At 37.1% G+C, this 26,624-nt stretch overlaps 1 protein-coding gene across 2 annotated transcripts in view; it reads left to right on the plus strand.

The window, feature by feature from the left end:
- The window catches only part of Clvs2 (clavesin 2), a 75,080-nt gene extending 50,824 nt beyond the window's left edge, over positions 1–24,256 (plus strand). For both annotated transcript variants that reach the window (XM_028868349.2, XM_028868350.2), the window contains exons 4-6: positions 6,899–7,009; positions 16,111–16,331; positions 21,551–24,256. In XM_028868349.2, the coding sequence (XP_028724182.1) occupies positions 6,899–7,009; positions 16,111–16,331; positions 21,551–21,638 (420 nt within the window). In that variant the 3' untranslated portion in view covers positions 21,639–24,256. The remainder of the gene's footprint in view (positions 1–6,898; positions 7,010–16,110; positions 16,332–21,550) is intronic.
- Positions 24,257–26,624: the final 2,368 nt, after the last annotated feature.

The following is a 26,624-nucleotide window of genomic DNA, read 5'->3' on the forward strand; positions in this document are numbered from 1 at the left end:
CAGTTAGTAGTTACAAGAGAAAAGATGAAGACTCCTGTAGCAAGAGTACAATTTTAAGCTAAATCCTCATATATGTGTTCTATGAGGATCAAACGCTTTGTTTTCCAACCTATTATTTGCATCCATTTAAATATGGTCATTACTACTTATAAGACTGGCACATAAAGACGTTCTTATTAGCTAGAAATTAAATAGTTTCTTGGTGTTCTCCTCTCAATTTGGCAGAACATATAGAGGTTGGAATGTTTTTTTTGCTAAAACTCTGTTTTTGCCATGGAAGTGAATGAATGACTTGTCTGAACTTTCCATCCAGAAACAATGGCATGGAGAACGTAAGGAACAATTGTATTCTACTTCTTTTCCATTCCAGATGTTAGCAGTAGGAGGTGAGCTAATATTTTGAACAAGTGCCAGCTTGACTTCTTTTAGGAACCTGATCTTTCCAAAGATGAAATGCAAATATTCAGTAAAACTATGAAGGATGGGTGTAATATTTTTAAATATCATCATAATATCCAGAAGTGATATCCCCAAAAGATGTATAAAGGGAAACAATGTGGTTAGCATGTCAAAACACAATTGTAGTGGGTATAAACACAAAGGAGGAAGATGAACAGTGATGTTGGGACAAAACTAGTTGTACCAGTTGCTACAGCAATCACTTTTACTTCCTGCACTATGGCACAGAAAATAATATTGTGTGTGCTGTATAATCGATGAGATATTGTGAATAACTGATACCACAGTTAACAGCTTCTTGATAGAGATCCATGTCATCTGTACAGAGCTTAAGTGAATAAGATTGGAATCTTGTTTTTTATTGGTAACAACGTAAATAGTATATTTTCAATAGTTAACATTTGTTTAAAAACATGTTTCACATTTATAACAAAAGTGTCATAAAGGGATGATGCAATGCTTTGTATCCTAGTAACATTTTAAGAGTAGATTTTAGATCCAGACATACTGTAATCCCAGCTATGAGGCAGGTTGATGCAAGATTCTGAGTTCAAGGCCCGCCTGGATTACAGTATGAGTTCAAGGCCAGTTTAGGCAATTTAGTCAGACTTTGTCTCAAAATTAAAGAAAAACATAATGAATCAGAGAGACAGCAAGATGGGGAGGTATGTAAAAGGTGTTATAGGGAAGAAAGGAAGGGGGAAATGTAATTATATTTTAACTAAAAAACTTTTAGAAAAAACAAGGTCCTAGGAAAGAAGGCCAGTGGTAGATAGAATGCTTGCTTAGCCAGTATGATACTATAGGTTCAATCCTCACATCTATAAAAAATGAAGTAGATTTATAGTAGGAAAAGTGTAATCCCTGGGGGCTGATTGCTACAATTTATAATTATATGTGGTGCACTGGTGTTTGAAGTAGTTTAAATTGTTTTAAAAATATGCAAGGAAGGCAGAAGATGAGAAATAAATGAATAAAAGAAGCTTGGCCTACTTAATTATCAATGAGTAAATTACAAATATGATTTCTGCCTAGTGAAGACCTTTTAAAACTCTGTATTTGGTTTAGGAACCCTATATAGTCACACTCATGCAATGGTTCCAGAATTATGAGTTTCATTCTTACAAGGTGGTTCATTTTCCTTTCATTTATAGTTTAAAAACAATACTCTGACTACATCAGAAATTATGTTATTGCTTCCCATTTGGCAATATTATCAGTTAATACTATTATCACAGTTTTTATATTTTAGAAAATTAATTTTCAAATTTTAATAACATGCTAATAGTTCAAAATCTCTATCTGAGGAACCCATTTTTGTGAGAAAAACATGAGCAATTTATATTAGCAATTCACTGATATTCATGTGTTTTAGATATATGTTCTCATTCACGTCTAGAGGCTTGGCTTGTGACCTGTCCTTATCCTGCAGTTGTTTGTATCCACTATGGAGGGAAGTCACACTGTACGCTGGAGTTACTTCTAAATCCAAAGTTTCCAAAGAAGGACATTTGCTTGAGTGTCATGTGACCATAGGCTTAGCGAAATGCTGATGTCAGTGGGTCTGTTCTCTGTTCTCCACAGCATTGAGGCAATACACTCTGTGTGTCAAGCTTTAAGTGTTCTGCTCAAGGGGGAAAAAAGAATGAATGGGAACAAGGGAGGCAGCAGAAACACTTGGAAGGTAGAACTCACGTGCATTTACTTTATCCAGATTATCTTGGATATTATTTTCCTTATTGTAGGGTATTTCTTATATTCTTGGTTGTGTGATGAAGCTGTAATGTAGGCAGAGTCAATGATGGGCATCATGTATGCTGTTACCTTATATTCTGTAGTACTATGCTGGCCCAAAGGACTGCCTCTATATTACATTATAAAATAGCTTCAGCATTTTTTCCCTCTTATCCAGTGAATGTGATAGTGAGTATGGTAGCCCTGTATCTACAAGATATGCTCAACAAGTAACAGAAATTTGAAATTAGCATTCCTATTAAATGTTGGTCCTTACAGAAAAGGAAAGAAACATGGTTTAGAGAAGACAAACTATTTAAATAGTTTGGTTAAGCTGTAAATATCAGAGTGTTTTTCATTTAATGAAATTTGCCTCTCTCTGTTCTGGGATGCATTTGCAATGTGCACAGAATATAAACATAAATATAAACATAAATATAAACCCAAATGTGCAGTTGGGTTCAGTTTCATGTACAAAGCAGACATATTCCTGAGTAGTTTAAGAAAAAGTAGATTTGTTTACAGGGTGTAAGTGCTTAAAGTTTAATGGAAAAGCTGAAGCAGGGGAGTTGCTGGATGATTGCTACAAAGCTCTGGATTTGAGTCCACCTCTGCAGTTGTGATTCAGAGGCCAGTGTGATCTGCTGTGATCTTATGTATTTCTGTTGCGCTGAAGACCCCTTGTCTTCTAAATGTCAGCTACAAAGTGGAAGGGGGATGTAGGTCCCAACTGCTACCGTGCCCTCTCTGGAAGCTAGCTTAGTGCTTGTCACTGCAGCAGGAAGGTCACCACTATTGCTTTTGGTCCTTCAGACTTGCTTAAGTGCATCCCATTGGCAGAAACCATCCATTCAGAATCCCACTACAAGGCCTACACTTGACTTTCCATGCCCTGACTCTAGAGTAGGGTGTGATCCATGTACAGTGTTTAGAACTCCCAGGGTCTGCACTCAAAGAGCTCACAGTTCAGCATCAAAGACAGACAACAAAAAGATTATCAGGGTTTGGCAAGATGGCTGTCAGTAAAGCGCTTGCTATATGACCATGAGGAACTGAGTTTCAGACTCACTGTCCACATAAAAAGTTGGATGTAATGACACACGCTTATAATCCCACTTCTGGAGAGATAGAGTCAGGAGGATCCCTGGGGCTTACCAACCAATGAGACTAGCCTAATTGGCAAGATTCAGGTCCTAGTGAGAGATAGCAAAAGCATTAGATATCAAAAAAGACAGAAGAATATTGGTGGAATTGTTAAGGCCACTCCACATAGTTAAAAGGAAAGTTTATTAGTGGCACAACTTACAAATGAAGGGATAGGTAGGTCGCAGGGTCTGGGGAAGGTGTATCGCAGTCCAGCAGTGTTCTCTGGAGCTCTGCTCAGTCAACCTCCACCATCCAGGGTCCAGGAACCGAGCGAGCTGGCCCATCCCTATCTCACGTCTCCAGGCTCCTCCCTTGGCCCTGCCTTGTAGGTGTGACAGTTGCCGAAGCCTCAATGGGGGTTGGAACTTCCAGATTAAAGCTGGAATGGCTACCCACTACAGAAGAACACCTGAGTTTGATTAGGGCTTCCAGTTATACATGCACACATATCCATGAACACCTATACACGTGCACAAAATCATGCACATGCACACATATAAAGACATGTAGAGGATATGAAACAAGTGCAGTGGTGAATTTTGGTGCTGCTGGTAGCAGAGAGAAGGCTTTTATGAAGAGCATTCTCGTGGAAATGAGAGAAGGAACCAAAGTGAGCATTGTGGAAATGATGTTGCCTGAGCCAAGTCCTAAGGGCTTAGTGAGAGTAGAAAATATAGAAGGGGGTTGGGGAGACCATGCTAGGCATGAGGGAGACAATAGTCCACAACCACAACACAGACAGTGACCATAGGCAGAAGACATGAATGGAAGCAACACCCTGAGTTTGGGGTTTGGAGACATCAGTTTGACCTCGTGCTGCATTAGGAACATGATGCTTCACAGCATCTTAGAGGTCAGGGATGTTAACACTGCAGAACCCAGAGGATGCTTAGAGTAAGATTAGAGTGCAGGAGAAGAAGGAATCCATAACCATGCTTTGGACTTCTCTGCATTATTTAAGTCAGAATTCCGAGCTAGATGTACTTGCTTGAAAAGTGGAGTCTCTTCCTATTCTTTCTCTTTGGCTTAACTGTAATTTGGTATGACTCAGTTGTGTATTAAAAGAGCTCTGTCCATGAAAGTGTTGTATGTTTTTCAGGAGAGAAGGCAATTGCCTCCCTTGTAATTGTCAAAATTTAATAATCCTGATTTGAGACTCATGGTGTTATTTCCGTATGACGGATGCTCATTTAGCTATGTTGTAGATGTCAACTCCATATATTTCAAAGACACAGTAAATAGTTCTATTCAGACAGTGAAGCCTGTTTCCAGTCTCTAAAACATCTTTCTGTCACAAAGGAGAAGAATGTTGAATTTATTACAGCATAAATAATTCTGGTTGCATTGTTGAGCTCGTAGGAACAGAAGACAAACACACACAAAACTCTACAGTGAAAACTGTGAGAATAGTTGAAAACCAGGCACTTCTGGAGTAAAATGCCAAAGCAAGAACCCATAGTTGTAGAGGATCATGGGTACTCAGGTGTGGGTGTTCTTGCACATGCTGAAGGCAAGGGGGTGACTGGATGTAGAACCAGGCACTCATCTGGGTGCTGTGTCCTGTAATAATGTTTCAGCTTGCCAGGAAAGAACCAATGATATTGCTTTGCCATTTCTATATCCTGTTGAAAAGTAAACATGTCAATATTAGTGATGATGATGTTAGTAGCCTTCTCAGTTGCCCAGGGCCATGATAATTTGAAGAGTGTCTGAAATTTGAATCTATGTTGGAGTCAGAGAAACCTCAGCAGGGTAAATTAACTTGAAGCCATATGAAGGGGCTAGCGTCTCATACCTGGTAAAAACTGAAGCAGATGTTGTTTAGAGAAAGGCATCTCCAAGCCATCTCCTTCTAGATGCTTGATAATTAATGTTATTCTAACTTGAGTTCACCATAAATGGGATGCTATAAGAAAAATCAGTAGTGAGAGCACACAATTCACACTCTCAAGAACTCAAAAATATAATGTTGTGCTCACAGCTTTTATTATTAATGATGAAAATAACCAATATGCACAGAGACCAAGAATCTAGCAAATAAAGTTAGTATGAGAATCCATTTTATTTCTACCAGATTCCTAAAATTGAAAGGTGGTAATATACCAGCTATGCAAAATAACTGGAATTGAAATGTAATGCTTGGGGAAGGAGGGGTATAAATTGATTCAGTCACTTGTGCTGGTTTTGTAAACTTGAGGAGCATTTGCTCTGGGAAGCAGCATCAATGCTGAGAAAAATGCATTACTATATCCTTGAATGTGTGTGTGAAGGATGTTTTGAGGGCTGCAGTATGGGCCATGGCAAACACACAGATCATGTGAAAAAGGACATGCATGAATGAGAGAAGATAAGTCAGTTACCATATATACCATAACTTAGTCATCGTAATCATTGGTGACACTGGACTACAGTGATACTAAACATGTGTAGCTCAAATGTAGTGAACCTCAGAAATGATGCTATGTGACACACATGCACACACACACACACACACACACACACACACACACACAAGCTGACATACTTATAAAGTATCCCCAATTAAAAACAGCTTATTTTCCTACACTGGCCCATGTTTTGGACCAGAAAGTCTTACTGAAGAGAGCACTTAAATAAAACAAAAACAAAAACAAACAAACAAACAAACAAAAAACATTGGATTTTACATTCATGCTCTGCAGAACACAACAAAATGATGCTACTTGAAAGACAAGATTAGGGGAGTTTACATTGTTACTTTTGTTCGTTTGTTTATGAGGACCAATGGAGCTGATGCTTGTGGAGTTTTGACATAGTAGAAGAGAGAAGAGTCAATCCTTTGGAGGAGAGTCTTCCGCATATTCAACCAGGTGTCAAGGTTGTGAGTCATCTGGCTTAGGTATCACTTTATGCTAGCAACTGAGCCACAGACACACCCCCTTAGTCACAACTAGGCAGAGCAGATTCTCTTCATCATTCTGGTCTCAGACATATCCAGGTAAGTTTTGGTGAAGAGGAAGTAGGCTTTAACGGAAGTCCCACCTTACTCCACTGGAGTGAGCTCAGAGCACTTTTGATGCTCATTTAAACTACTGAATGTTTTCTGAGGTTTCCTGTGCCAAAATGCTGGGTTTTCATTTTGCTTAAGCATGTTCATATATGGTATCATTCCTGTTACTAATGACTGAACCTAAAGTCAATAAAATATTAGAATTTAAATGCATTTTATTATCAATAAAATTAATTTAAATAAAGCAATTATTCTTACCTGAATCTGGTATTTGACACTTCTTTCTAATCTGTCTTTTTTTTGTGCTTCTGTGATGGGGATAACTATTAGAAGTTAGGAGGCTTAAAATACACAGGATGAAAGATGACAAAGTTCCTTTCAGCCACCCATTCTTGGGAAGAATTCTCTTTACTACATATTGTTTTAGTTTCTTTAGAGATTCTCACTGTGGCAAAACTTGGTCCTTTTTCTTTAGTGTGTGGATTAACACTATTAACTAACATGCAATATTTCCTGAGCCACTCCAGTGTGGAAAAACCTGTTCTAACTTCTCTACCTCTCTTGCTCTAGGACAGCTTCCCCGCAAGATTTGGAGGAATTCATTTTGTCAACCAACCTTGGTATATCCATGCCCTGTACACTGTGATCCGGCCTTTCTTGAAGGAGAAAACTCGGAAAAGGGTACTTTTGTTATTTTTTTGTTTTGTTTTGTTTTAAAATCTGATCTCAGTCCCCATCCACATTCAATGAGTTATGATGCACACTTTGATTGCTTAATGTCAGCCACGATAGAATTTCTTTATTCTGGTCATGTTACTATTTAGCATAAAAGACATTTACATATTTTAGAGAGTTCACAATCTCTCTAAATTCTCAACAATGTTTCATAAACAGGACATTTGAAAACAAGCTTTCCTACTGTTTCACCAAATAATGAAACATGGTACTACTTTCATTCCTATGGCAGTCTCACTGTAAACCTCAAACTACTGTGCTAGGTTCTCCCATTATTGTTGGCAATCTTAATTTCAAGTAAGATCTAGGCAAAAGTTATTATCTTATTTACTGACAAATGAATGCTTGTTATTTCACAATATTTACTGAAATAAGTAAATTTTACAGAAGCTGATATATTTGTGTAGAAACAGTCATGATGTCCCAGATAATTAGATAATAGTACTGATGTGTTGAAGTTTTAATATATCTCTAAATAACGTGTTATATGAATTTCCTCAAGATTGAGTTTCATCATACAAGGGTGGTAATACATACACATGAAAGAAAATCATGACTTTTCTGCAATTATAATAATTATTTAAAGCATTTAGTACTAGCACCATAGTACATGGTAAATTGAATAGGCATGCTTATTGAACACAGAATTTAAAAATGTATTTAATTATACATTATTTCATTTATTCATTTATCAGCTCTGTAAAGGATATTTAAAATATTGTTCAGCTACTTACACACACACACACACACACACACACACACACACACACACACAGAACAGTTCAAATAAGGGTAAGCTTGCATCTCCTTTAAAAATTAATGTTTTTTTTGTTGTGAAAACACTCCAAATCTTTTCTTGTAGTTTTAAAAAAATAGACGGTGACTATCCTTATCTAGAGTCCTCATACTTATTCTCCGTATCCATCTGTAACTTGGATAACTTGTACCCACAGAGCAACCTATTCCTAGCTCTTCTTTGCCAGCCTCTGATTGCTGATTTTATGCTGAACTCTGAAAAGTAAATTTAGTAAACATGGTCTCCTATTTCCGAGCTGAGGAAGGAAGTCTGAGGATGGGTAAGCAACTTGCTTCCTCACAGATGCAGCTGGGAAGTTGTAGAGCCAGTAAATGCCCTCACAGCATCCAATTCTATTTACCTCTGTGTGCTAATCACCATCAAATGATTAGTGATACCGTAAGATATACTTGCTTCCAAACTTATGGGTATGACAATAGTGTTGTGAATCTCAGTGATTAAGCACTTCATGTCTTCCAGTATTGCAAAGTCCTCATTCTGAGTGTGAAAGCACAGTAATTATATGTTCACATCAAGCATTAGTGAGAAGAGGGTTGACTGTGTATGAATTTGTTAAAAATATTCCACTCATTCAGGAGAACTCTGCAAACAACTGTGATTTACACTAAGAGTTGTTTCTACCATTAAGCATGAAATTATGCAAAAATAGAATCAAATGCTTCACACACGCACCTTCAAGCTTTGTTCCATGAAGTAGTAATCCGGTTATTCACAACATCTGCTGGGGGTTTGAGCGCAAATTCCACTTATGTGTGTTCACTCCTGCCCCATGCTGTTCTCAGGGTATAATGTGCATTTCATTTAATACTTACAACAATACTTTAGGGAAAGTCATCTTTATTTTTTTCATTTTATAGGTTGAGAATGAGACTTAGAAGACAAACAAATCTGCCATACATTCCTGTTAGTAGATAGAAGAGCTAGAGTTCCAGGCTGATTTGGAAAATTCTACGGAGAGGGGATAGCAAAGACATAAGTCTTAGGTATGCAGTGTCTAAGTTATTGAACAAAAGCAAAAAGAGCAGAAAATCTGGAGAATGAACTATGGGGAAAGAGAGTAAGGGACAAGATCGAAGGAAATATGGTTCATTAGTGTGTCCGTGGTCTGCCTAGCATTGCAAATGCTTTGATGTTCAATCAGTCTTACTGTGACATGATATAACACAATCCTGCTCTCTTGAATGCATTTCTAGCCAGACCTAAGCAAGGCAACTGAACTTCATAATTTTAATAAAAGTTACATGACTTGGAAATTTTCATGTGAAATAATTAAAGATTAAATTCCTTTCATTCTTACTTATATAACGAATACATTTGGCAAAGGTATTTTATTCTTATAAGCATTACAAGTGATATCCTGTCATTACTCAAGCACCTCATACTGCTGATGTTATAAGTACATGCGCTGAAAAATCTACTGAAAGAAAAACCCAAAGGAGCACTGGGAGTACACCCAAGTGTACAAGAAATGGCTACAACTTCATCCTCCTAAATTGAGTTAAATGACAACATAACAGAATGGTGAAGATTTCTGTGTCTAAAATAACAAATTCCCTTCTGATAATTTTGTCAATGCCTGGTATTTTCATACCAAGCTTCCCATCCATCATAACCAATGCCTATTGTTCTCGGGGTTCAAGGCAGTGTTAGTTCCTGGAGTTAAGGTTTTTTTCTTGTTTCTCTTATATTGCCAGTCATAAAAGGCACTGTTGCTGACTCTGGAAAGCAGGGGCTAGCTTCAACTTATCACGCTACTACAGCCTTGAGCAAGCCTCTGCTTATAGTTTTGCCATCCTGTAAAGGCTGACAGCGAGCTGGGTTCTCCATTAAATAGTGCAGATTCTCATCTCTTCCTCAACATGGTGGGCTCTGTCTTCTAAATTTTATTGATTCTCAGATTTATGCTATCTTAATTCTTTCCTTTCCTAGTCACCTGATAGACTTCATTCATGGCATAAATGGCACCAGAAAATGAAATAGGAAAAAAAAAACATAAACAGTTTTTAGGGTAATTCTTAGTGTTGTAAAATACAGTGTAGCACAGGAACCCATAAGGATCAGATATCTTTCATGAGTTAACAGAAGAGCAAACACAAAACAAAACAAAATGAAAGAAAGAAAAGCAAAACAAATAAATAGCAAAACTTCAATAGATGCTCTTAATATGGAGTTATTCAAGACAAAGAACTCTAAGAGCAAACATTTCCCAGCTGAGCAGTCGTGGATTCCTGATGCACAAACCAGAGGATCAGTCCCACTTAAAGTTCTGAAGGAACATCTCTTTAGGATGTTATTAAATTGTGGCTTTTGAGAAATGGTAGTGTGGTGATTTATAAATCTTCAAAGCTGAACATATATATCCTAATACTAAGTAAATTGAAGGATATGTCAGCAGGAGAATGGTGTTGTTAAAAACACATGATATAGAAAAAGCTGACACTTGTTTCCCTGTTGGGCAGGAGCAGAGTTGAAAGTGTTGACCAGTGAAGGGCTTCATACAAAGGGTACTTTCAAACAAAGATTGCAAAATAGTAGGTCATGAATATGTTGAGGGAGAAATATCCAGGAAGAAGAAAAATCCAGTACAACTACTCTAAGACAGTGGTGGGAGGTTGCTGGGGGATGGTCTGTATGTCAAATCTGTTGCTCTCATTGGTCAATAAATAAAACACTGATTGGCCAGTGGCCAGGCAGGAAGTATAGGTGGGACTAACAGAAAGGAGAAATGAAAGAACAGGAAGGTGAAAGGGAGTCACTGCCAGCCACCGCCATGACAAACAGCATGTGAAGACGCTGGTAAGCCACAAGCCACGTGGCAAGGTATAGATTTATAGAAATGGATTAATTTAAGATATAAGAACAGTTAGCTAGAAGCATGCCATGGCCATACAGTTTGTAAGCAATATAAGTCTCTGTGTTTACTTGGTTGGGTCTGAGCGGCTGTGGGACTGGCGGGTGAGAAAGATTTGTCCTGACTGTGGGCAAGGCAGAAAACTCTAGCTACAGGAGGTGGATTAAAAAGAGGAAATATGGGGCCATATAGGGTTTGCTTATTGCAGTGAACAGAGTAGTCAATGGTGAACTGTGAGCAGAATGATGTAATCTGGTGTATGTGTTGTCATGGCCATTCTGGCTGCCATGTTGAGAGCATTCTGAAGGAGGAAGAGTGGCAGGAGGCTGAAAACCCAGGAGACCTGGGCTGTGGCATCACATAGTGGAAGGTGGCTCTAGTTAGGACTGTAGCTGCTCTGAGTGGTAGCAAAAAAAAAAAAAAAAAAAAGAATTTTGCACAACTTGGATGATGCAGGAAGTAAAATATGATTGATATGTATTGACTTGAGAAACAGAAAAGATAACCAAACCATTACTGATGGTAAGAATAAGGAGAAGCAGCTTCGGGGTAAGATTTTTGAGTTCAGTTTTGGACCTTTTGGATTTGAGGTACCCATTGGACATTGAAATGAAAATGTCAATTAGAGATCGAGAAAGAGAGAGTGGAAGTTTAAATACAGAGTTCAAGAGAAAGGTCTGGATTTAAGACACATGTTTTTAGAGTTTAGTTAGTATTATAAATCTACAGATGGAATGAAACCAACAAAGAATGTAGTTCAAGAATAATAAATCTGGTTAAAACATTAGAGTTTGGCTGGGAATGGTAGCATATGCTTTAATCCCAGCACCTGAGAGGCCAAGGAAGGTGGATATCTGAAAATTTAAGGGCAGTCTGGCCTACATAATGAGCAAAATGGATTCCAGGCCAACCAGGCTATATAGTGAGACCCTATCTTAAAAAAGAAAAGATGGAGTCATCAGCAAAGAAGAATTGGACACTGAGTTCCTCAGGGAGAGCAAAATTGACAGAAGGTGATATCATGTAGGGTTAAGAGATCAGTTAGATATGGACTGGACTTATAACATGTTAAAGAGAGTATTTGGACAGTGAATAGAAACAAGGTTTTATGCATCTGTTTGTAAGGTATTGAAGACAGCAAGATTTTTTTTTCCCTCAGATGGGAAAGAAAGGTTCATGTTTTAATATGAGAAAAACAAGGGAAAATTGATGGGAAATAAAACTGAGTTGAGGAAAGAGAATGGATCTTGTTTTGCTGGTGTAATGGTTAGTCTTTGTGGGCTTTACACTGTCTCTGTTCTAGCAGTGAGGCAGAACACATGGGCACAGATGCTGGTGGGTGGATCTCAGCTGGCTGCCCTATTTCCTCAGTGAGAGTGGAATCAAGGCCAATACTGAAAGTAATGCTGATGGAGGAGGTAGCAGAGTGTTCCAGAATTTACTGCTCTAAGGCTGGTTTTTAACCACAACACCTTCATGACTTGATGGAGGATTTCGTTATAATTTTGAAACACATCTGATGTTTTCCAAGTTAGATAGCTGGTACAATAAGAGTTTTGAAGCTTAGATTTTTTAGGGGAAATATTATTGATTGAAGAATATTGGTGTATATTACATGCGCATGTGCGTGTGTGTGTGTATGCGCGCGTGCACACACACACAAAGTAAAAAGAAAAATAAGACTGATATCTCTGGATGGTAAAACGGCTGTGTGGTCTTAAACTACAGTGGAAACGTTTTATTTTCAATTAACCTGGTTTACTGTGGTGCAGATGGCATCTTCCAACACTGTAATTACCTACTAAAGGATCTGATTGTTCTGTGCACTGGCCAATGTTTGGCTGATATCTGTTTTTAATCTTCCATAATTTGTTAAAAAATAATAGCTGATTGGTGATTTGCATCTCTCAGAGTTTACTTGATGAAAAAGATATATTTTCCTATATATTTATATCTGTGGGGTCTAAAGTTACAATGAACAAATGTGAATGTGTTAGTTAACATGTTCATCTTGAGCCCCAAATGTGAAATTAAGTTACTTATAAACTATGCTTTTAAAATAAATATTAAAGAAATTTGCATACTATGTAATGATGCTTTTTGAATGATCTATAATTTTGTGATAATAGAAATGGAAGTAAAAAAAAAAGCAAGTTACAATTTCAAAGTTTCTTATTATCTGATTGGAAATGGAAGGTCTATTAACTAATGATAAAAACTTGATTATGAAGGAGGACTTGAGAGTCACATACCTTTCTTTTTTAACTTTTTAAAATTTGATTTTCGACAGTTTAACACGTGTATGCACATAGACATAAAGCTATATATGCATATATATGTGTATATAATGTATTCTGATTTCTGTCACCCATCTTCTCTTGGCTCTTTCCACCCTACTACCCATAGCCTCACCTCTCTATTAACTGAGTTTAACTGGGCCTTCTTAGTGATTATGGGTTTGGAATTATCCATTGCAGCTCCGTTGTCTCATAAGTGGACATAGAATTGCAGAAGATGTTGATCCATCCCCCCAGAACCCATTGCTGTCCAATAGTTCAGCAGGGAAGGGTAGGATGTTGTGAACATCTCTTCAGCCCATGATTGGGTGTTGGGAGGCCCAGTCTTCTACAGACCTAGGCAAAGCAACTGCAGCTAGTGTGAGATCATGACTGCACTGACTGTGCCATGTCCAGAAGAAGTCATTTCTCTGGATATTACATTCTTTCTGCCCTCTATTCCACAGTGTTCCCTGACCCTTATGTAGAATAGTATAAAACGTCTTGTTTAGGACTGAGCACTCAATCATCTCTTATTTACCTCAAGCAGCAATGTGTTTCTGTATTCATTACCATTTACTGAAAAGAGAAATTATCTGACAAAGACTGGGAGTAGCATGTATCTACAGATAAAACATAAAAATATCCATATGTTTAGATCCATATGCATATAAATATAAACATAAATCATTAGAAGGCAGTTTAGCACCATGTTATGTCAATAAATGCTAAGAACAAAAGTAATAAGCTCACACTTAGGGCTGGCAATATCCTCATCCATGTTTTGTTTTGCTTTGTTTCCTTTTTCTGAGATTTTTATGCACACATAAAATGTATTTTGATCAAATACACCTCATATTCTTTTCCCACTAACTCTCCTCTCCTTTCCTTCCCATTATTATGTATCCTTTATTTAATTTTAAAGCCTTATGTGTCTACTTAAAGCTCCTGGATGAACATGGGTTGAGGGTGTCTGCAGGAGCATGAGTAATCTCCCAGGGACCACATTCTCCCATAGAAGTCATCAATTACCAATAGTATCTCAGTGAGGAATGAGATACTTCATGAGTCGTCCCTCTTCCCCTGCTGCCTATCCATGCTGGAAGTTTAACTGTTCTTATGCAGGTCTTGTGCATGTAAACACAGTCACTGTGAATTCTTATGATTCAAAAACACTGATTTGCTACAGACATATACTACCTCTGACTTTAACAACCTCTCTGGCTCCTTTCTGTGATGATGTCTGAGCCTTGGGATATGTGATATATATGGCCTACTTAGAGCTAAACACCCCATAGTCTCTTATTCTCTGCATGATGGTAGGTTGTGGGTCTCTGTGTTAATTACCATCAACTGAAAACACAGGTTTCTCATATGAGGATTTAAAGATACACTAATATGTGAATATAAAGGTAACCTGGAAACTTCATCTCTACTAGCTAGGCTCCATCATTTTAGAAGATTTTATGCATGATTACTAGTCAGGGAGACTAGTAATCAAAAGTCTTAGCTAGCTGTGAACTGTGTGAGATACAAGAATTAACAACTGGCCTGGCATGATATGGCCCACTGGTACAATAGTAATACAGATATAGGAGTAACAAACAACTTTTCTGATTGAAATTTAAGCCCTGCTTCATAAAACAGAATTCAGACCTGCTGCCATTAACTGGGCCAAAAATCTGTGGATGGCTAGATCATGGGCCCTAAAGGAGAACTTAATACTGCCATTCTGCTAAATGGACATAGTAATAAAATTCCCCCTAATTTCTTAACTTTTGTACCCATAGACTGCTGCATCTCTCCACCATGGGGTTTTAACCTGGTTTACAAAGGAGATGTGAGTTCCTTCCATGGACCATGACTCAAAACTGATCTAAGAGCAAATTATTAACCTCATAACAATTACATCATTATTGTACCAGTAGGCACACCTTGCCTGGAAGGTTGGTAGTGCAGTTCACAAGTTAGCAGCTAGATAAGACTGCTGATATCTCTTCTCCCCACAAATGTGCATAGCACCTTCAGAAACTATGAAAGCTACCTACAGGTAGGAAGCATCCAGCTCAGTTCCAGCTTGCTTTATCTATATCTTGAAACCGCAGTGTGTGATGTCTCCTTTAAAAGCCTTAGTAATAGTGACGCATATTGGCTATTAACTAATGGAAATAGGTTTTTATTCACTGGTACAATATTACTTTTAATGAAGTTTTGTTATATCAACATGTTAATGAATAGTGTTTTAAATTTGCAACACTGAAAACATGTAAAAATAGAAAAATTCATATGATTCTTAATAAAAAATGTAGAAAGGGGTAGCAATTGATGGAGGTAGCAAATAATTGAGATTGTGCTTGAATTTGTCTTCAGACTATAAAAAACTCCATGTAGACAATAATTTAATATTTAATTTAAGTATACTTATGATGTTGCCCTTTCAATTCACTGTTCTGTTTTCATTTGGACAATGAATATAGAAATCTCTAGACCTGGGACATTGGTGATAATACAGATCATGTGTCCTTTGGGACTTGGGCCTCACTCAGCCTTTACTTACGAGGATGCTAATATATTTTTCTTTACAGCATCCACTTCAAATTATAAAGCTCCAATAGAGTAGTTACAGTATTCCTATTCTTATTGACAGTAGAGAGAAGTCATATGGAGGCATCTTTTGGTCTTGATAACTTGGACAGCTCTCTCATGAGAATTGATGAGTCTCTCATAAGAAAAAGTTGACTGAACACCATCCATTGTGTGTTATCACCAGGTCTGCACAGCTAACACCAAGGTGACGTGGAGTTCTAATTACTCTGCTCTGGTCCTGACAGAGAAGCAGAAAATCAAACTCCTGATTCTAGGTCTTTAGCCCAGTAACTATCCGACCTTCCAGAAACTAAATATTCTTGCCCCTCAGGATTTTATATGAAATGTTAGATAATAATACAATCTTGCCTACTTCACAGAATAAAGACTTAAATATTGTGAGAAACATATAACCTTCTTATGTTTGTTTTTCTAGCCTCGCCGTTCCCAACAGCCTTTGGGTGGTATTTAGTTTTCACTGTGTATTTCCTTCCCACCTCTTGCCTTACATTGATAGATATTTTTGCACGGTAACAACCTGAACAGTCTACACCAACTAATTCATCCTGAGATCCTGCCTTCTGAGTTTGGAGGAATGTTGCCCCCATATGACATGGGGACGTGGGCAAGAACCCTGCTAGACCACGAGTATGATGATGACAGTGAGTACAGCGTGGACTCCTACAGCATGCCTGTGAAGGAAGTAGAGAAGGAGCTCTCCCCCAAATCCATGAAGAGGTAGGTATGTTGTAGATTGCCTGGGAAGAGGGTAAAACCCCTGGGGGAAGGTACACTGAGTTTGACTTCCCATTTTCTTTTCTGTGCCTGATTTCCTTTCTGACATCATTTTAAAGTCTTGCTGTGACAATGACTATTTTCTAAGTACATAAAAATCCAATTAATTACTCAGGAAAGTCATATGGGTTATATAGACACATACAAGTAACACACATTCACTTTCAAACACTACATTCAAGCTTATGGTACCCATTCAATATTTCTCTGCAGTCTTTGTCTAAAGGTAGGCATTTCTGTGCCAACCACTATGTCCTTCAAGGTTTAGTCATCATAAGGTTCATTATTGAGTTAGAGTCCATCTGACTGTTTTGACTCATAATGCTTTATGCTGTTTCTTTCCGTTAGTGGGTGGGGGAATTGCAGATGCATGCTTATATAATTGATTCTGCCACTGAATCCTGTAGCAAACAATATGGCTTTGATTCTCTGGCTTCCCAGGCCCCAGAAGAGTGCAACTTAATGGTGCTAACAGATAACACCACAAGTCTAATTACCATTAATGAAAGTGTATGCTTCCTGCTACCTCAAGGAAGATGCACATATTTCACTTGTTATGCTCAACCTTATCCACCATCTTTTTTTTTTTTTTTTTTTTTTTTTTTTTTTTTTTTTTTTTTTTTAGCATGAAAGCTTCATGGTTCTTTGATTAAGGCTTTGATTCAGGTAGTGTCAAGCATGATCCTAAAGAGTGACTCTCTCCCTTCCTTCCTCTCTCTCTCTCTCTGTCCTTCCTCCTTTCTGTCTCTGTTTCTCTTCATCTCTGTTTATCTCTGTTTTCTCTGTCTCTCTGTCTCATATATGTATGAGCACGTACTTGTTTTTATGAGATGATGATGATGTTTGCTCACTACAGGCAACTGCACACCTTCTGGAAATAAAGGAAAGGACTGGAAATTTCCCCTGCTACCTATCATTTCCTTACTTGCTAACAAATTTGTTTTTAAGCTGACCTCAGGTTTCTTAGCTCCCTTCACTTGGCAGCCATGTGCAATAATTATCAGTAAACCTGAGGGTTCATTAACCTCCTGAGGTGTTTGCTGATAGGCTGCTGAGGATTTTGTTCAGTACTAAGTTGCCTCCAAAGTCTGCTTATGTGTAACTAAATGGGCATGTCTATGTGTTTACATGGCTGTTTTTCTAACTCTAAAAAAGTTCCTAAAACAAAAATCCTGAAAAGTAATTGCCTTGTTCCTGGAAGTAGGCTGTCCCCAAAACGGCCTACTACATGCTAGCTGAGTGGATGAGTGAGTTGTTTTCTGCCTTTCAAGGCTGCCTAAAGTAAGTATTCATAACTAATAGGTGGCATTTGAACCTACTGTGACTAGTGGTGTCTACATGTCTTGTATAGACCTTGTTAGCTTCTGGTTATCAGTAGTCGCTGTGCAAGAAGTCAAAGCATGTTGCTGATTCACACTAAGCACCTTAAACTGAGTCTTGCTCGTCTGTTAGCCCATGACCCCTAATTTTATGTTCTGCATTTAGCCTTGTTTTGAGAGCATAATTTTGATGGAGTAGAATCTACTTTTAGATAAGCTATGTAGCCCTAATTTGAAGTCAGTTTGGATCCTGTTTCTTTACTCCAATTAGTTGGGGGCATTTTGGTCCTTGAGATCAGGCTTCTAGCCCATCCCCCAGCCCAGTTGTATATTTTGCTTCTGATGTGAGCTGATTAGAACTTTAGAGGTTCTTGTTCATTGGTGTGTGCTTATAGCATGTGAAGGTTTGTAATCCTATTGGGGATGTCTTGCTGTGTGAATTTGCTTGGGGGAGAAGAACATGATCAGTTGAAAAGATGCAAAGTTCTGTAGAGTATGCCTGTCTTTAGTGCTGGGAATGTCTTGTGTCTTATATTTACAGGCCCTAGGATACTGTCTGACTACATGCAGCAAGACTAATATTTCACTTTTGTTGAATCATGAGTGACCTCTCAGGGACAATATTCCTAAAGAAAATGGATCCTGCACAACTGAATGTTTGCTGACTCCCCATGGGAGGTCTAACCTTTTCAGAGGAGGGAATGGGGGATAACTTGGAGGGGGGAGGGTTGTGGGGGGAGCAGGAGGAAGGAAGAGAGGGAGATCTGTGGTTGGTATGTAAAATGAATTAAAAAAAAACTCTTAATAAAGAAAAAAAACTAAAAAGTGGACTCTCCCTCCTCTATTGAGTCATCAGCTGTCAATAGTATATCACTGGAAGGTGGGACTTCCTGAGTTACCCCACCCCCACCCCCAACTCCACCCCCACAACTCATCCATGCAGAGACTTTGACTGGCTTATTGTTATGTAGGTCTTGTGTATGCAGCCACCACAATTATTAATTCCTATGGCCTGAGCAGCTGTTTTGTTGCAGCTATCCATTTAGCTGAAAGGTATGAACACTTATGACTACGTGTCGATCTGTATTCTACTGAATTGCATAATTTCACACTCTTGTTTCTTAAGTTAACTAACAAGATGGTTCTAGTCCCATCTTATTGATAAGGAGATCAGAGACAAGAAAGATAGTGAATTCCAGTTCTCATTTCAGTGAGCAGACAATCACGTTCTGTGAGCTGCTTCCTTAACCCTTTCTGTTTGTCATGTGTTTGGGGTTTAGGTATGCACTATTATATTTTTATTCTCACTATGGTAACGTAAAGTAGGAGTTCTTTCCCAATTTTACACATAGAATAGTATAATTTTTAGGAGCTTTTAATAGCCTTCCCATGATCAAAAGGCAAGTAAATTCGCTAAAAAAGTAACTGGGATTGAAATACTTTTCTCTGAAATCTAGGTCTAAAATATGTTATTGCAGCCTGTTATAGCTGCATATTACTGAATAAATAAATATTGGATAATTAAATTTAACTTCCTTTGTTGTTTCATGTGTGTGTGTTTGTGTATGTTCATGTATGTATGGGCATGGATACTTGTGTAGGTGTATGTGTATGGATGTAGTTGATGTCAGGTGTCTTTCTTGGCTGCTCTTACCTTATTGTTTGAAACATGGCCTTTCATTGACCCTGTTGCTTACCAGTTTTATGACCCTGACTGGTTATCAGCTTCAGGGATCTCCTAGTTGGGGTCAGAGATACTGGCAAATACTCAGCTTGTACTTGGGTGTTGAGGATCCAAACTCAGATCCCCCTATTTTCATGACAGGCATTTTACAAACAGTCATTTTCCCAGCTCTTTACTTATTTTGAAAAATGGAATAAAAACTTCCAGATATACATAGTTAATGGTAGAGAGTTTCCTTTTCCATGACTGAGTAAACCACTTAGGAACAATGTTGATCTTACACAAACCACCCCCTCTTTCATACAAGGAAGTAAGAATAAAACCTCAGACTAAGGGAATGAAATACAACCAGGGCAACTAAATACCAAAGACAGTCTTAATTATCTTTCTGAGTGTTTCCTTTTTCTCTTGTGAAGTTGTTGTGCAGATGGAGCCAACATTTACCCACCAATGGCTCTGAAAACTGTAGTGCCTGAGAAAATAATGTAACAATTTAATTCCAATTCAGACAACATATTTTATATTCTTAAAATGTCAGATTCCATTCAAACTGAAGATAATGTATTGTGTATCTGGGTGTGTGATTTAGCGGAATATTATGGCAAGCACAAATAATCTATTGATGGGCTTTGTGCGGCTTAAACAGCTTCGCCATTTACTTATGTGAGATGATTAAGACAATTCAAAGTCTGAATAGTAGATGTAGTTTTATGATATTTTCTGTTTTTCCAAAGAATGGATTTTCTGTTTCTCTTGTTGTTCTTCACTTTGAATGCATACCATTATTTTTGTATGAAAATTTGTTAGAAATTGAGATATTAAAATCTTACTATGCATCTTACCCTTTGATTCTCAACTTTGCCTCTCCCCTTTCCTCTCTGTCTTCTTTTTCTCTTTATTCAATTCCACGAAAACACTCAGAGAAACAGAAAAATTTACTCAGTATGTTTTGTAAGATCTAGTGCCTATTTAATATTCAGATAAAGTGAAATTCATCTAAGAAATAAACCCTCTCCCCACTTTTAAAAAATGCTCCCTTTTTTTTTTCTTTTTTGAAACAGGATTGTTTATTTAAATAAATGAGTCATTTTGTTGGCGAATCTTGTGCTTCTTAAAAATATAATTAGTTCTATTACGCTCTTTCTTATTAGCATGTGCAATTGTAATTTAGCTGAGAGTCTTCCTTTTTGGGAGTTAATGAAGTCTGCTAAGAGGCATGTTGCTACAGTGAAAGGCAATTGGCTGGAATGCAGCAGTGTGGAAGAATTCATTACCAGGGAGGGCTCTAAAAGGGCAGCTGCTTCTTAATGCCATAGCTATTAAAATAGCATCTCTCTGCCACAACATTAGTGTGCGCGCCATTGTTTCCTCTTCTTTCCATTCTCATGCAGTTTCCGGTGAGGAGCTGGTATATAATTTCAATTCTCTATCAAAAGTGTGTATTAATTCTCAATTTCTCTTAGTTCAACACAGAGTGCTCGCTAAGATACTGGTTGTGATCTGGATAGCGTCGGGGTTCTTAAATTGTGTGCTTTCTTAGCTATAGACCCTTCCTGCCCAAATAAGCATTTTTATTTTAAACATCTTTCAACATTTCTTGAAGAGTTCAAACATATGGGTTATTTTATTTGGATTTTCCAGTGGGAAACTTGACAAAATTACATTCAAATTCTGATTTGTTGTTGTTGTTAGTGGTGATGTAATAATTAAAATTGAGAGATGATAAGGAAATGAGTTAGAATTATTTTGGATTTGTTTTTGTAGATTATTTTAAAACAGAATTAAGCCTCTTGCTGGTATTGAAATCATCATCAAAAGCATCTACCTATTAGTTTCTTTTTCTATCCAGAAATAATTTATTAGAAAATATCTGTCCTACACTAGAAAATTTCAGTATCTCAAAGAGAACACTCTTCTCAGCTGTCAGGACAACATTAATCCTATTATTTTCTGTTTAGAACCCGGGAAGCCAGAGGGGATTGTTTGCTCACTCTGATGCCAAACTCCAAATGTACGATATCCACAGCTCATAAATCCCTTGATGTGGGGGAAGAGATTTCACAGCCATGGGAGAAGCAGCGGTGGAGAAAAGACTGACGGGAATGTCATGCAGATAATTCTGGGCGCTAACTCGTTGTCTTTGGCTTTATTCTTTTCAGATCACAATCAGTAGTGGACCCCACAGCACTAAAACGCATGGATAAAAGTGAAGAAGAAAACATGCAGCCTTTACTTTCTCTGGACTAAGAACTTCTCCACCCCCTACCCCACCGATTAGAAACGGGAGGTACTGGCTTTCAGCAACAGGACAGCACTGTGGCATTTACCTGCTGGAAAACCTTATCCATGTTAATGTAGCATAATGCATAAGGCATCTGGCTTTCACATTTGCCTAAACCATGGGTGCCCCGGGCTAGATTTTAAAAAGTCAATAATTTATTCTGTAAGTGCCAAGTTCTTTGTAAATACAATATAGTCTTCACATCAAGTTTGTAAATTTTGGTAGTAACTTAATTTGGGAAAGATTGACTCACAAGTTTGAGCCAGTGATATGGACTATAATAATAAGCATAAAGACACATACACTATGGAATTTAATTAAATGTATCCCTGTTTCCTATGAAGCCATATTTCTGCTATCATAGTGAATTGTCTCATCGTCTTTCTCTGAAACACTATCAATATTCAAACATACTTGGGCACAGTAAACAATTATTCCAGGAAATTGCTATGATTAATGTTTTCCTGTTCAGTGGTTTTCATTTCAGAGGAACTATCCTAGAGCCATCATTGACTGCATTCTGAAGAAAAAGAGTGGATGATAAGCTGGTGAACAAAAAAAACTGGAGCTTTTCTCTATTGTTTGATTCACGGAGACTTGCAAGACAATTTATTTCCCCACTCAAGATGTGGAATTCTGAAAAAAGAATGGATGTTTGTCTAAATTGTTGTCTTCACAATGTTCCATTTGGTTAAGGAAGGTCCCATTGTAATCCTTGTCTGATGTACTTTAGAATATTTTCATCTAAAATTCATTGACCAAGAAAATGAGAATTAGTTCCTGAATAATTTTGACAGCCAATTTTGAATATAAAGTTTATCACTTACAAATAGGGAGGGGCCTAATTTCACATCATTATGTACTTGTTGAAAAATAGATTCACACACAACATACATATTGTTATTGCGTTCTAATAAATTCTCGATATGACAGGCTTTGAGATGTCATGGAAAATGACTTTCAGTAAAGTCAATAAAAATGAGAACATGAGACAGACTTCAGGGTACCTATTCAAGGGATTTCAATATACCATAAAATGAAATCTTGAATATGTGGCAACTTAATGAATGTGTTTTTTTTTCCCTTTTTAAAAAACAACAAACCTCAGTATAGCAAAGATACCAGGCAATGACAGGCAAGAGTTTTTCTTAAATTTAAGTTAATTATCATGTTGTTCTTTTATGCTTACATTTTCTTTTGAGAAGAGATTAAAAGTACATGACATTTGACAGCTATAATGAAAGTGTTGGAGAGCATCTAAGACAGCATATAACAGTTTAAGTCTAGACTCAAATTTTTATATGATTTAAAGTTTTATTTCATAAATTGTATAATTATAGCCTATGTTAAACATCTCAATTTAAATTTCAAATTCTCGTGTAGAAAGGCAGGATTTTTTTATCACTCTCCTGGCATGATGAATCTTAAGATTGAGAATTTACCATTATTCTTTCAAAAAGAACATATCTCCAAGAACTTTTGGAAACTAGTATAAGCAAAGGCATATAACAGCTTTAACATACACATTAGCCAAGAACTTAAAACAAAATCCAGTTATGTTTATGCAGCCCGAAATCTCAAAGTTGAATTAACACACAGATCTTAAGCAACATGGGCTGCCTAATGCTTATAAAATTACAAAGATCATGAATTTTTTTTAAAAGATACTTTAAGAATGGCAACCTTCAGTTGAGTGCAGAACAACAGTGGCAGAGATCAAAGACAAATGAGAATTAAATGCCAGGGCAATTCTAAGAGATAATAACTGATGCACCAATAATTGATGTGTGTGTGTGTGTTTGTCTACCTGACATACATTCTACAGCCATGGACTTTCCTCGTGTTGTAAACATGCATCAGGCAGAAATCATTGAAATCAAATAAGAATAATGTAAGCAGGGACAGTGATGTATCAGTCTCTTGACACCCATCGTTTGTTGACAGGTTTCAGAGTTTACTAGCTTCAGATGTCATCCAGCATGGCCAGTATCCCTCGCCTACCATAAAGTTACTGTCACATAAAAATAACTAGTATCATCCACATTCTCTCCAAAGCCCATATTTGGAAAATTCTCATTGGCATTGCCAAGCGTCTGCTCCTCTTTAAATGAGCAACTGAAAGTTGGCTAGATGGTATACAATATTTTTTAAAAAATGAATGAACAAATTAAAACAATGATGCCTTTTGATTTTCTAGCAATGGTTTTAAAGCTGCTTAGTCAAGGGATATTTATTCAAATTTATAATTTTTCCCTTCAGCATCAGCATAAAGCACCATTTAGGCAAAGCTTCCCTACTGCAACATTTTACATCATGTAGCAGTATTTATGGTACACGATCTAGTAAATAAGCATGCCCGTGTTCTTCCACACTAGATGGTTCTGATGGCTTCTCCTTTTTACTTTGAATCCTGCATTTTTGCCATTTAAATAGTCTCATTACTTGACATTTGTGAACTTCTAAGAGATACAATATCAATTTGGAATAGTCTGGTTGACCATTGTTCTCACTTTTTTAAAAAATGGTGCTGGGCAAGGAACCCAGTCCTGAGCATAGAGGCAGGCACCCTACATCTAAGCTATATGCCAGATTCCAATTTATATTTTTCACTTTGTCTGACTTATCTTTTATTTCTTTCAGTTGTTTCAAGGACAGCTGCTCCCCAAACTGACTTAAAAATAAAGAACTCTTATCATGTTCTCAGCAACACATTTTGTTGGCTACCATATAAGATAATATCACAATATATACTCTAAGGAATATGAAGAAGTGCCTCTTTAAAAATAAAACAAAGCATCAGTTATGACATGCTCAGTTTATTTTCACACTCTTCCAAAAAACAAACAAACAAACAAACAAAACCCAAGATATTCTTCAGTATTGTAAGGATAGAACGTAGATATCTCTTGAAAAGGATGTCCAAGGGTGTGGTTTGACAATTTTCATCCAGTATTGTTTGCTGTACAAAATCAATGCAGTAATTTCAATCCATGCTATTTAAAACAGAGCATTATGTTAAAACACTATGAAGATATTAAGTAGAGTTTTTTTCCAAGCAAGTTGTTGAAATGGGTATGCATGATATTATTTCAGCAATAGTTTGCATTTGTGTGGGCAGAAGCATTCCATAAGCCATTTCATAGAAAATGCTTGTTTACACTATTAAAATTCTCAGATCGCTAAAGAAAAAGGCCATGTAAGATGTTCTCTTTAATATGAGTATGCAGGTCACATAGTTAAATCCAGCTTTTAAGGTTTTTGTAACATTCCTAAGGGGACAGAATTGATTGTATAACACTATGAAAAGGGGAACATTTAGGCTTCATGTTACAAGGAAACCTTTAGAGCCATGGCAGGCTGTTTCTATTTCTACACACAACTTCAAGTTTAGACTCATGGTCCGTTATGGATAGTGTATTAAGGAAATCTGCTGAGATAGTTAATACTCCTGCTGCTTTATTAAAACTGCCTAGTTGGATTGTTTCATACTACTCCTTTGCTTCTGTCATTGAGTGCATATTTATTAATGATTCCTTAAAAAGTTGCCCTGAGCCATGATGACATTCCAGAAAGATTCTCAATGCACAGTAAATTGACCCAAGTCCCAGCATGCGCTGTTTCAACTTTTAGGTGATATGGTATTGATACTTGACATCAGTAAGCCTCAGTCAAACATTCTAGTTTAGACCTGCTATGTGCACAGGTGGCCTGAAATAGCTGTGTGCTCTCTAAACCTTTGAGGCTGTCACAGGAAAAGACACACATGGGGGGAAAAATGGACTTTTCTTGTTTTCAGTTGAGGAAAATAGATTCTCATATGCTACTGCAATGATTGGTCACTTCAGATTGGACAAATAAATAGAAATAGAAAGCAGGCCTTGGCTTTGTGGCATTATTAGCTCACTGCCTTTACGGTCTGGAGAAAATCTTTCATGCATCCAAGATTTTAGTTTTTAAAAATTGGAGGTTAGTTAGTGCCACACATAATGCTATGAAGTTTGTCATTTGAGAAATATGGGAATGAATCCACCTAGACTGTAGGAAAATCATAAAACTGCATTTTTTGGTAGTAAAATGCTCAAATTGAACCCTTTGTTCAAAGGATTATAAATGTTATGTAGAAATGAAGATAAGTTAGAAACCAAATAATTGTGATAATTATGATAACTGCACTTTACAACAAGGGTTGGGAGGTATTGACACTGTAGAAGGTGTGTGTCAGGGTTTAACAGAGTTTCAGATCTCCATGCGAATATTTCTGTCCTTTCTGTTTGCAGAATTCTTGATTAAGTCAACATTATTTTTGTGAATAAAAGAGACCTATAGAAAGCCTAATGAAATCTTAAGAACATCTTTAGCATGGACTGCTCCCCAACTATTTTGAAAAAATCCCAATGATCTCTATGTAACTGATTTACATATCACAGGTTCAAGTCATTGTCTTATTTCTGATCTAGTTCTGTTTTGGATTTTTGTGTCATTGCATGATGTTTTTTAGTTGCAAGTTTTTATAATAAACTTAAAATAAATTTTAAAAATTCAAAATAAAGAAAGCTAAAAATATACATTTTTTTTGTCTCCAACGTTCAAATAATATCTAAGACAAAAGTTACACAAGTGTTTCAAAAGTATATTACTATTTGGCTTAAATGTAGTAACTATTGCTATTACACACTGTTACACATTATTCACTATTTGATTTCTTGAGAGAGTTCTTTATGACAAAGCATTAAGATAAAACATATCTCTTTACTCCAGGAGAGTAGATTTTTTTTTTGCCAGACTTCACAAAGTTAATAATATACCTTGAAGTCACTGAAGATTTAAGACTGCTATCCTACTGTGAACTCAGCCTGTTGGTTAAATTTTCTTTTAAGAGAATGATGTAATAATCAATCTTACTTGCTTGGATTTCCCATGGAATTAACTTTTCCAACCTAAGATAATGCATA

The sequence above is a fragment of the Peromyscus leucopus genome, chromosome 8a (assembly GCF_004664715.2).
Source record: "Peromyscus leucopus breed LL Stock chromosome 8a, UCI_PerLeu_2.1, whole genome shotgun sequence".
NCBI classification, from domain to species: Eukaryota; Metazoa; Chordata; class Mammalia; order Rodentia; family Cricetidae; genus Peromyscus; species Peromyscus leucopus.